General features: G+C 34.3%; 1 protein-coding gene across 1 annotated transcript; it reads left to right on the top strand.

The window, feature by feature from the left end:
• Positions 1-6,262: 6,262 nt before the first annotated feature.
• Positions 6,263-7,420, top strand: LOC140444618 (uncharacterized). The gene is made up of 2 exons (XM_072536380.1): positions 6,263-6,681; positions 6,742-7,420. The coding sequence occupies exons 1-2, from the start codon at positions 6,263-6,265 to the stop codon at positions 7,418-7,420; spliced, it is 1,098 nt and encodes a 365-aa protein (XP_072392481.1).
• The last annotated feature ends 4,841 nt before the right edge of the window (positions 7,421-12,261 follow it).

Raw genomic sequence — 12,261 nt, 5'->3', positions numbered from 1 at the left:
ATTTGGGTTTAAACTACAAATTGTGACTGTAGGACAGTTACCGAAGTGACGATTTTAAGGTTTGACGATAAATAAAAAATATTTGGAACACTTTTGCAGCCAAACCAAAAAAATGCTTCTCGAAACAACTTCGTTCTTTTCAATAGTTTTGGATTTACAAAAATATCTAAAACAGAATTCGAAATAAAATAAAAAACCGCATATTGTACATTTATATGAACAATACCCAGCAGTAACCTTAAAATTACTTTTAAGCTAAGACTTTGGAGATGCTACGTGTTTTCTTAGACATTAAATAAGGAAGTTTCAGACAGATTGAAAGCCCTCGAATTATGGACCTACAGATAAATATTACGAATCAGTTGGCTGGATAGAGACTCGAATGTAGAGGTGTTAAAAATATTGAGAAAACAGAAAGAGATTTTAACCCTCAACTGGTGACGTGATATAATCTTGACATAAAGGGTGACGTGGTGTCTAACAGTACTCCAACTTTCTAAACTTATAAAGAACAGCCCAGAGGTACTTTTCAGTGCGTCACAGTTTTTTGATTTCTTTCTAATGCATTAAGTTGGGTGTGACGGAAAAAGCGGTAGTTCCGTGATTAAACAGAACTATATTGCAGCGTTAGAATAAGCTTACATACATAAGCGGTTTTTTCCTAACCTACGTTTGATTCGTTGATATTTAGATGCGCGCTTTCTCTAGCCAATCAAATACGCTTATTACTGACAGTTGACGTAAAACTTCGTCCATGCTGGCGATTCTTTCGAAGTGTTGAACAGCAAGTAACGGCTGTCGTTCAGGTCAGTGTTTGTACATAGTATTGGGTGTTTATTTGTATTTGTGTAAGGCCAAGATGACAAGATATACGGAAAAAGAATAAATACTAATATTAAAATTACTTAGATATGTTCAAATGGGAAAGGAAGCTGAACAAACATTATTACCAATTTCTGCTGTTCGTGAAGGATTTAATTATTAAATAAGTATTTTTTACCCTGAAAATAAAATTGTTTTATTTACTCTTTATTTCACCGTGTTGCTGAGGCGTTAGAAATTTCTTCTCTAATTAATGTTTTTCTAGGTTATGGCCGAAATATTTCACCATGAATTCGTCTAAGGATATATCTTTAAGGAAACTCTCCAATGGCAGTATTTTTCTATAATTTTCTATTACACTGATATTCAAATTCTACTTTTCAGTGTTTTCAATAAACTATTATTATTACGCATTAGTGAATAAATAGTTTTTATGATTAGAATTCTATTTTATTTATGTAATTAATTTATAAGTTACCTAATAAATTTTTGAAAACAGTCTCTTTTTGTAACTTATACTATGGCCAAAAAGCAGTAGTGAGAATAGAAGACATAACAACAGAAGAAATAGAAGTACAAAGAGTTGTTCGACAAGGGTATACACATTCACCAGTATTATTTAATATATACTTGGAAGACATATTAAGTAAGGCAATGGATTAACGAAATGTAGGCATTAGAATTAATGACATGATCATAAATAACCTGAAATACGCTGATAATTTCAGTTCTTTAAGCCAAATTACATGAAGACCTACAGATACTTCTTAATTAGGTGACCGCAGTAAGCGAAGAAGAATATGGACCATTACTCAAAAGAGCTAAAAATATATGATAATAACAAAGACAACTCAGGACATTCGTGAAATATATGTACATAATTAACCTATTGAAATAGTAAGAGAATTCAAATACCTATATAAAACTATTAATGACAGCAATGACAGCTCTCAAGAAATACGAATCACAATCCAACAGGCCAGAAGCGCATTAACAAGAATACAAAGGCTTCTCTGCTGTAGAAACTTAAACCTTAAGTTAAAAATACAACTGCTGAGGTGCTATGTGCTATCCGTATTATAATACGGGATGAAAGCGCAGACACTGAAGAAAATTGACTTGAGGAGGCTGAAGGCATTCGGGATGCGGATGTACCGAAGAACACTAGAGGTCTCATGGGTAGATGGAATAACCAACGTTGAGATAATGTGACGTATGCATAAGAAAACAAAAGTACTAACAATTAAGAGGAGAAAAGTGGGATATATGGGTCATGCGATGAAAGGAGATAAATATCTAATACTCCAGGTCATTATGCGAGGAAAATCTGGAGAAAAAGATCCATAGGAAGGAGACGTAACTCATGTAACAACGACTTATTTAGAGCCGCGGTCTTAAAATTAAAAATCGCTGTGATTATTGCCAACTTTCGACGCGCAGACAGCCCGTTGAGAAGAAGAGGATATTAATATACGGGATTACCCCCATTACAAAAAAAATATATCTTCACATATTTTATAATAATCAAATCTACTCAGATGACCTTGCAATAAAAATACCAGTAATTCCACAAGCTTTTCACCTGTGGCTAAGTACGATCCTGGCATCTGTCAGATTATTCAATAATTATATGAAATAATTCTCGACACACCTAATTCATTATATGACGTCATACTTAATGACGCACTGAAAAGTACCTCTGGGATGTTCTTTAACAAACCAATAGAACCATTAATTTTGTCATACAAATACAAAAATATTCAAAAAAAATTAGGCAAACAACCAAAAATTTGTACAACGTTCGTTTAGAAATTAACTTAGATATTTACGCCTTAGACATATTATCATTAAAATATAAAATATAACATTTAATATAAAGTTTAGTTACTTAATTGTACAGTCCTTACACACTTTTTCTTCACATTCTAAACAAATTGGTACCATACAAAAATTGCAAGTCACAAGTTTTCAAGTCAATAAGTTTTTTATCGTTGATCCTAGGACATTTTTTACGTCGTGAAATTTTTTTTGTTATCTGCACCAGGAATCGTGATTACTGGAATTGGTTTATTTATAATTGAAGTAATTATTGATCTCAACTCTTTCGGCAAATGATAGTTCGTCAATGACCGTCTTATATGCGGTAGATACCTATACATATAATCATCATCATCATTATCATTCTCAGCATATTCTACTGATTATGGTGCAGCATCTCTTACATATCCATTCTTCATTTCTGCCCACGGTTGTTTAAAATTCGCTTTTCTATGCCATGTTGTATCGGTTTGTTTCCTTATGTCATAGTCCCATTTTAAATTTGGACATCTCCTTGGTTTCTGACATCTCTTTAATACCACAGTGTAATTTTAGTGGACCACCTATCGTCAATTATTCTCGTTACAATTGTTACAATTTTACAATGATACTATTTAGGATTAATAATCTTCTGCACTTTCTATAAGAATATAATAAACAATGTGGCTGATAACTTTGTTTTTAAATCTATTATTCTGAATCACAGTTATTTTGCAATTATTTTATATTCATAAATAACCTAAAAGTTTTGATTATATTACCAAAAAACATCTTACTTATTCGTGTATGTTTCGCTTATTCTAAAGGTAAAAACAAAATTAATAGATAATTGCAGAGCATATTTTAGTGCCAATGCCAAGTATTTAATTTATCGCCTGAATATTTTTAAAATTAAATTCCTCTGACGATTCACACATTCAACCAATCTTATGTTCCGTTTTAAATTGAAATTCATATCGGTCTTCTCCTTGCAATTTCAACTCTCAGCGCAAAAAGCAGTGCCTTATACGAAATATTTATTTTTCTCCTTTTCGCGTCTGCTCTAGAGTCTTTTTTGTTTAGATTTATCTTTTTCTTATGCTCACTAACATTCGTTTAAACAAACACACAAAATGCGTGTATTTAAAATGTTAGACGTAGAAGAAGCAGAAACGAAATATTTAAACAGGTAAAAAATTGGCAGGTGTATGCGGTTATCAGTTGTTATGTAAAGCGGCCCATACACGCTCAATATTATTGCACAATATTTTATTTTGTGTAATTAATTGTTTGTATGTGACAATATTAAAAGGTTGTGCAATACATTGTGTGATTTTCAAAAACTTTTAACATCGTCAAAAATAACGTGAAAGTACCTGGATGTTGAGAATCAAGGAGTGGTAAAAAAATAAATTCTTTGCTAATAAACTTCCCGAAAAAATCATTCGCGATGCAGAGATAAGTGGTGCCGGCGTAGCGACTATGAACCTTTCTCTGTGGGATTTTGAAGAAATGAGGTATCTTATAACTTAAGAAACACGGATTGCTTTAATCAGCACAATGGACATATCTGCGGATGTTCACGACGAGGATTGTGCAGTCGCAAATGAAACCAGCGACCGCACAGTAAGTTATCTAATTTATTAACTTTTTCTACAAGTTTGTCATAAATAATATCAACTTGTAGTTTGTATAAAAAGTTAAACAAATAACAACATGTCAAGGCAACAGTTCGAGCCTGTGTCCAAAGGTATTGTCGATCACACGACTCAATCGATATTTTTTAAAAATTCTGCTCTTTATATTTAATGGAGCTTAAGGTAGGGTTTCATTATGCTTTCTGTTGGACCTAAGGCATCATCTCATTAAAAAATGAATGTCAAAATTTTCCGACTATTTGCTAGTTGTATTGTTTCCGGATTTATCAATGTATCACCAGCAATAATTGGCCGAAACCAAGAAATTTTAATTAATTCTTTTGTTATAAAATAATTTGTTTGTATAAAAATTTCTTACCCTAACTATGACACACGTTATAATTTCAAGATCGAAGCGAATACAAAATATAAGGAAACGATAATATCGAGGAAAGCTGAGAAAAACTCAAAAATAACAGAATCACTTGGAGAGAGAAAAGTAACAAACACGAATAACAAAAATAAAAATACCATGGTTTAGAGAGAAAGTAAATACCAAATGCGAAGGAAAGAAGAAAGCATTTTGCGATATAGAATGCAACAAACACAACAAAAAAGATGAAACACTACTTCTATGAAACACAAAAAGAAAATATGGAAAATAATCTAAGAACAAAGAAAGAAATGCACAAACTAATAAAAACAAAACACATTTAGAAGAAAACATGGGCTTTCTATCACATTTTACTAAAGATAATGAACGAAAAATAAAATATTGAGAAGAAAGAGGTAAAGGAAGTACACTGAAAAGTAAATAATCGAAAATCACCAGGAGAGGACAGAATATCGAACAAACTTCTAAAGTACGGAGGACCAGATCTGTCCAAACAATTATTAAAACTTATACAAAAAATAATAGAACAAAACAGAATTCCGAATGGGGGTCAAGAATAATTCTAATACCTCTCTTGAAAAAGGGAGGCAAATCGGACCCAGGCAATAATAGAGGAATTAATTATTAAACACAACAATAATATTAACAACCAAAGTGATATCAAAAAAACTGAAGAAAATTCTAACACTAGCAGATCAACAAGGTTTTAGGTCAGAAATACCATGCACCGAGGCTATATTTATAATTAGTCAAGTGCAAGAGAAATCATTAAAATGCAACAAATCGGCATATTTATTTTTTTGGACCTAAATAAGCCATTTGACTGGGTCAAATAATCAAAACGATCGAAAATATCTACCAAAACAACACAATAAAATTAAAATCAAAACAAGAACTAATTGATCCCATTGAAGCTGTCAATGGAATAAGACAGGGAGATTTCCTAAGTCCTATATTGTTTAATTTATTATGGATGATATATTAAAAAAAACTTAAAAAAGATACGCAGATGAAAATTGGAGAACATCAAACACTGGGTAAGAACTAGTGGAGTAAAATGGAACGACCATAATAGAGGAAAGTGCCCAAATGTGGACCATCCTCCTAAAGCGGACCCCTAGCTTTCTTGGTACGTTTTAATTTGAATCGTGGCGGCAATGAGTGCAAATGGTATATTAGAGTGCCATGACTCAGTGGTGAAGTGTACAAGCCGGCTACGTCACTTATTGCTTGCCAGTCGTCTTGCACGTGTGCTGGTTGTTGGTTGTGTGGAAAGTTTTTACGTTGTGTTATAGTTTTCATTATTTCTTCGAGATATTAGCAGGTAAACTATTCAATCTATATATTATTTTAAATAATAGGGTTTGAGGTCATTGTTTCTCACTAATACAATTCATATAATGGTGTGGTTAAAAAATTATGACATTATTAAAATGTATGCTATAGTCGCTTAAACCAGACCCCCCGTAGTTGCCTAAATCGGACCCCTTATTTTTTAAATTTAAAACTTCGCTGTTATGCAACTTCGCACTTCTATGATTTGCAATTTTGTTACAGATTAAAAATCAATTAAATGGAGAAGATCGAACAGACAAAGTGGAGTCCGTCTAAAATGACTAAGGCCATTGATGCAGTTCGAAATAAGAAGATGGGGTGGAAGAAGGCGAGTAAATATTTTAATGTGCCGAAGACAACGCTGATGAGATTAAGCAAAGATAAGTATGGTACGCCTATCGAAGCAGCACAAATAAAGAGAGGCAGACCTACAATATTGGGCAAAAATCTGGAAGACGAGCTAGTCCAATATTGTTGTGCAATAGAAGCATCGTTTTTTGTACTCACTAGAAGTGATTTAAGAAGAATAGCCGCGCAAATGGCCCAGAGAAATGGCATTAATAATCCATTCAAAGAAGAAATAGCTGGTAAAAAGTGGGCCAATCTATTTATTAAACGGCACAAAACAAAACTGTCAGAAAGAAAGCCCACTGGAACATCTTACAGCAGGGCTCTTGGGTTCAATAAGGAAAATGCGTAGAAATTTTATCAACTACTGGAAGATTTGTACGTTAAAAATGAATTTACTCCTGATAGAATCTATAACGTAGACGAGAGCACAATTAGTGTGGTGAAGTCTAAAATACCCAAAGTTATAGGACTTAAAGGTAAAAGGCAGATTGCTGCCCTGACATCAGGAGAACGTGGAGCCCTTATAACGTTTGTTGCTTGTATGAATGCCACTGGCTCATTCGTACCTCCTTTAGTGATTTTTCCGAGAAAAAATATGAGTAAACAATTGAAAAAAGGAGCGCCATTAGGAACAATTTTTGCAGTGCATCCTTCAGGTTGGATTCAAATCAACTCCTTCACTCAATGTTTTAAGCACTTTATCGACTTTGTCCATCCTACAAAGGAGAAACCTGTGCTGTTACTCTTAGATGGCCATTATAGCCACACTCAAAATATTGAAGTGATCGATTTGGCAAGAACACACCATGTTACCATTATGTCCATACCACCTCACTCCTCACACAAACTTCAACCTTTGGACAAAAGTTTCATGGGTTGTCTCAAAACTTACTACAGTGAGGAAATAAGGCAGTGGTTAAGAAACAATGAAAGGCCACTTACAGCTTATGATGTAATGGAGCTCATTGGCAAAGCATACATTAAATGTCAAACAGCTGAAATTGTCAAAGCAAACTGTCAATGTCAAAGCAAAAAACGGCAGGTAATGAAAGCTCTACAGCGATTAGTGAAAAATGTGTTATGACGATGAATGAGTCACAAGTTAATGCAGAGTTTGACCCGAATCAACCGTTAACATCTTCGGCAGGTCAAGGTAATCCTGTGTTACCATCTACATCTGATAATCCTCATAGTCCAAAATCGTCTATGATAAGCCCGTTTGAAATTACTCCTATTCCAAAAATCAAAAAAAGGACCACTAATAGGGGACGGAAAGACTGCAGTTCAACAATCATCACAGCTTCTCCTTATAAATTCAAGTTAATGGAATCTAAAAAAGCCATGAAAACTGAACAGCAAGAACGTAATCAAAGTTTCAAAGGCAACCGCGGCATAAAAGGTTGTTCGACAGCAGGCCCTTCTAGAAAAGGGAAAGAGATAGTAAAAAGATGTCTAAATTTTAAGAAACAAGAATCAGACACAGAAGATGAAATCAGTGTCTCTTCTGGAACATCTGAATTGGACATTATTCCGGGAATGTCACCAACTAAAGAGGATGACGCTTTGTGCATGTTTTGTGACAGAAAATATTCGGAAGATTTTAAAGGCGAACTTTGGGTCTTGTGCATTATGTGTTAGTTGTGGGCTCATGTGGATTGTGCTGGGGCTGATAAGGATGCCTACATATGCGATTTTTGCAGATAAATTAATAATTTTGCTATTTTTGTATATTTTATGTTTTATATTGGAAATTGTTACAATATACGTATATTTAGAAAGTAGATCATGTTTTCTTTTATTTAATACTTTTTTCCTATTATTGGTACAACTTTATTAATAATTTTTTAGGGGGTCCACTCTTAGCAACTATTTTCCGAATTCACCAAAGGCTGGATTTTGGAAAATACATATTTTTTATATTAATTTTTATTATCATTAGGTAATGAAAGTTTAGTATAAATGAATTATAACATTATGAAGTAAATGGTGTGTACTTTTATAATATTTTTTTTTGCTATTTTTCATACGCATGAATTGAAAAACAAAATGGGGGTCCAGTTTTAGGCATTTTCCTCTAATAGCGGAATGACAAGAAATAGAGTAGTAAAGACAGCTCGAGACAGTTCTCCAAATAGAAAGACGATCAGTATACTGACAGAGTCATGTCTATATAAAAAAAGATGGTAAAAAAAGGTACTAGTGTGAGATAATTCGGCGACTTCACCATTATGCATACCAGCCAACGGCATTTTGATGGATTATTTTCAACCCAATTAATTACTATAATGACATAACAAAGACAAAAAAAAGTTTTTGTGACCAATATCTCAAAAATCGATTTGTTTATTTATGCCGGTATGATTTTTCAGCAACGATATATTGTTTAGATACCGTTCATGGTTGATGCGGTTACTTAAAAAGAAAAATGAGTATTATCACATCTTAGAAGATATTATTATTTCATTATTTTTAAAAAAGTACCGTTGAAAATTTTATTGTGTTCCTCAATTTTGTAAAACATAAAGCTGATGTGTTCTACAACCAAAGTAGTTTGATATAAACCGCACTGACATAAATTTTCCTCATCTTTGCTTAAAATGATAGAAAAGTCCCCTGAAAAATGATGTACTTTTACATCGTAGCTCAACCGAATATGCAAATGAATATGAAAACTTTTTACGCTCAGAACTATATGCAATATGCATGCAAAATTTTTTAATTCAACTTGTTCGCGAATTTATGCATCCTGCATGGAAATGGGACCGACTGTGTAACATCCTGGAATGCCAGATACAACTGTAGCTGAAAAGATCTAGAAAACACGAAAAATATGAATCAGTTTCATTTGAGCTAATGAAGGAGATTTACCGTGATACTACTTCCTGTTATAAATAGGAGTTAATAAACTTTAGTAAGTGCAAATTATGATCATGGACAAAAATATTGAATATTTCAAAATTTTAATAATTTCTAATTAAATAAATATATTTTAAATAATTCAATGGTTTAAGAACTTCTGTGTTTAATTAAGAATACTGTTTATCAAACTTTTTAGTACAAATTATCAAAAGTTCATGAAATAAGTGGTGTAATAGTGGTGGTATATATTATTAGAAAATTTCGATTACTAGGTAAAATAATATAAAATAGCTTAAACAATACAAAACATTATTTAATATTTACTTGGATCAAGATTGTGTAGTATATAAATATTGCTTATTTTTGTTCTTGTAAATTGAAATATCAAGTAGTGACTTAATTCTTAAAGTTATTCTTTCCGTACCGGTACGGAACGAATACCTATATACGTTAAGCTTTGCAGACGATCAGGTAGTGATTTGCATAAGACCAAGACGACCTCAGCTACATGATGAAGAAACTACAAGAAGAATATATCAAGGCTGGCCTAGATATTAACCTCGCAAAAACAGAGTACCTATCTACAAGTGAAGAAGACATAGAAGATCTACAGATTGATGACAACGTAACAATCAAAGGAAAGGATAAATTCAAATACCTGGGGTTTATAATCACGAAAAAGGCAACAACAGAGGAAGAAATTACACAAAGATTAGGACAAACAAGAACAGCAATCCGACAACTTAACTCAGTATGGTGGGATAGACACCTAAATATGAAGACAAAAACGCAGATTTATAAAACATTAGTCTTATGACATATGGGGCTGAAAATTGGATCATAAACAAGAAAAACAGCAGTAAGATAGTAGCAACAGAGATGGAATGCCTGCGAAGATGCTGCAGAGTAACAAGAATGGATAGGAGAAGTAATGACGAAATAAAGCAAAGAACATCAATAGAAACAGACATACTAACATATATACAACAAAAAAGATTAAAGTGGTATGGACATGTAAGAAGAACTAGCGACAGCAGATGGATAAAGAGAATAACCGAATGGAGCCCCATAGGAAGGAGGAAAAGAGGACGACCCCGAAACGCCTGGAGGAACGAAGTAGACGACGCCATGAGTAAGAGAGGCCTAAACGATGGAGAATGGAACAACAGAGAGAGATGGAAACGGTTGAGCGAGGGAAGGCAGTGAATACTGTAGAATCCCTAAATATATATATATATATATATATATATATATATATATATCTATATATATATTCTTTCAACTTTTTTTCAAGTTCTTAAAGTTAAGTTTTAATAGTTGATTGGTCACATCTGGTTTTCCGTACTTTAGGAAGTCGTTTAATATTCTGTCCTCGATGTCGTTTGTCGTCTCTTCTGGTGTTGTTGGTTTATTATCGTCAGCTTTAGCACATAGGGATCTAAAGTAGTAGATCGAATATTCTTGGTTTAAAATCCTCCAGTATGATCATCTTTCCTCTGACTTCGTCTAGTACTTGTTAAAATTAAAATTTTGTCATAAAATATTTCCCTTATTGTTTGAGGCTTTCTTATTTTCTTATATCCAACATTCTTTTGTTTTCATGGATTGTGACGTTGTAAGATGGATTATCCAAACCTCGAACCAATGGGAAATTCAAATTGTCGAAAGGTTGTAAACACCGTAGTTTCCAACCAATGAGGAATTTTTCCTGTGTGTGGAGATACGTTTGGTATGCTGATTGGATAGATATTACCAACGTCCGGGGTCATCCCCCCTCTAAAAGACTCTAAGTAGCACTCATTTTTATTGAAGCAAATAAATACAAAAGAAGTAAATTTCGATACAATATACAGGATATTTTGCTTCTTATTCTGATGGTTCGTCCCTAGTTGCTGGAGTAGGTCTAATATCGTCAACATGGATGATCCGGTTGATGTCTTGTACCCGGAGCGCCTTATATGTGTGGTCTCCCAATACCTTAATGATCGTGTGGGGGCCTGTCCATGTGGCTCCAAAGTTTCCTCGAACATGGTTCTGAAGTAGAACCTGCTCTCCTTGGATAAATTTTCTGGCAGGTGGAGCGTTTGGATTGTCCAGGAATAGATTCCGGACGTATACTGCAGTCTCCTGGACTGCTTTGGAGACCCTGTCTTGGCGTCTGGTTCTTCTGGTAAGGTATCCCAGTAATATCAGCGAATGTTTCTTGGGGGCTTCATTCCTTCTAATCCTCAGGCTAAACACGATATCTGGTACGTAGACCTTGTGTCATCGTTCGATTTGCACCTGGCTTGAAGTCCCTTTTTCAGCTCCTGAACCCGTCGTTTCATCGGATTAGCTCTCTGATGGTAAATTGGGCTAAACTCGGCTCTGATATTGTTACGTCTCAGGAACATATCCCAGGCATCTGTTCGAAATTGGGACGCGTTATCTCTGATAATAGTGTTTTGCTTTCTCCAGCAGCTGCAGACTTCTTCCTGGAGGAATGATATAACTTGTCTGCTTTTGGCGGTCTGGACACAGCGAAACTCTACCCAGTTGCTCAGGCAGTCTATTTTCAATAGGATGTATCTGTTGCGAGTACCTCTGGCTTCTGAAAAGGGTCCTAGGACGTCAAAAAGAGAGAGGTTCTCTGGCTGCTGCTTTGGTTGTAGCGCATGTGAGGCAGGATCTGAAGTAGTTCCGGACATCTTTTGACAATGTAGCTAGTAGTATATGTTTTTGATGGCCAGGATGGTCTCGTTTCGTCTTGAATATGGTAAAATAAAAATGCAGGGACTAGGTGGATACCAAGCAGCGTACCTAGAGTCTTTAAATATGAGAGGAAGCTCGAACTGACCGATGCTAGAAAATCCACCTTCTTTTATATCCAAAACACTTTTGTTTTTAGGGATTGTGACGTAGTAAGATGAATTTTCCAAACATCAAACCAATAGTAAATTCAAACTGCCAAAAGATTGGAAATACCGTAGTTTCCAGTGGATTAAAATTTTAATAACCAATGGACAATTTTCCCCGTGTGTAGAGATGCGTCCGATACGCCGATTGGCTAGTGAATGCCAGCGTCCG

The sequence above is a fragment of the Diabrotica undecimpunctata genome, chromosome 6 (assembly GCF_040954645.1).
Source record: "Diabrotica undecimpunctata isolate CICGRU chromosome 6, icDiaUnde3, whole genome shotgun sequence".
Classification (NCBI taxonomy): domain Eukaryota; kingdom Metazoa; phylum Arthropoda; class Insecta; order Coleoptera; family Chrysomelidae; genus Diabrotica; species Diabrotica undecimpunctata.
This window is presented reverse-complemented; position numbering and strand designations above follow the sequence as displayed.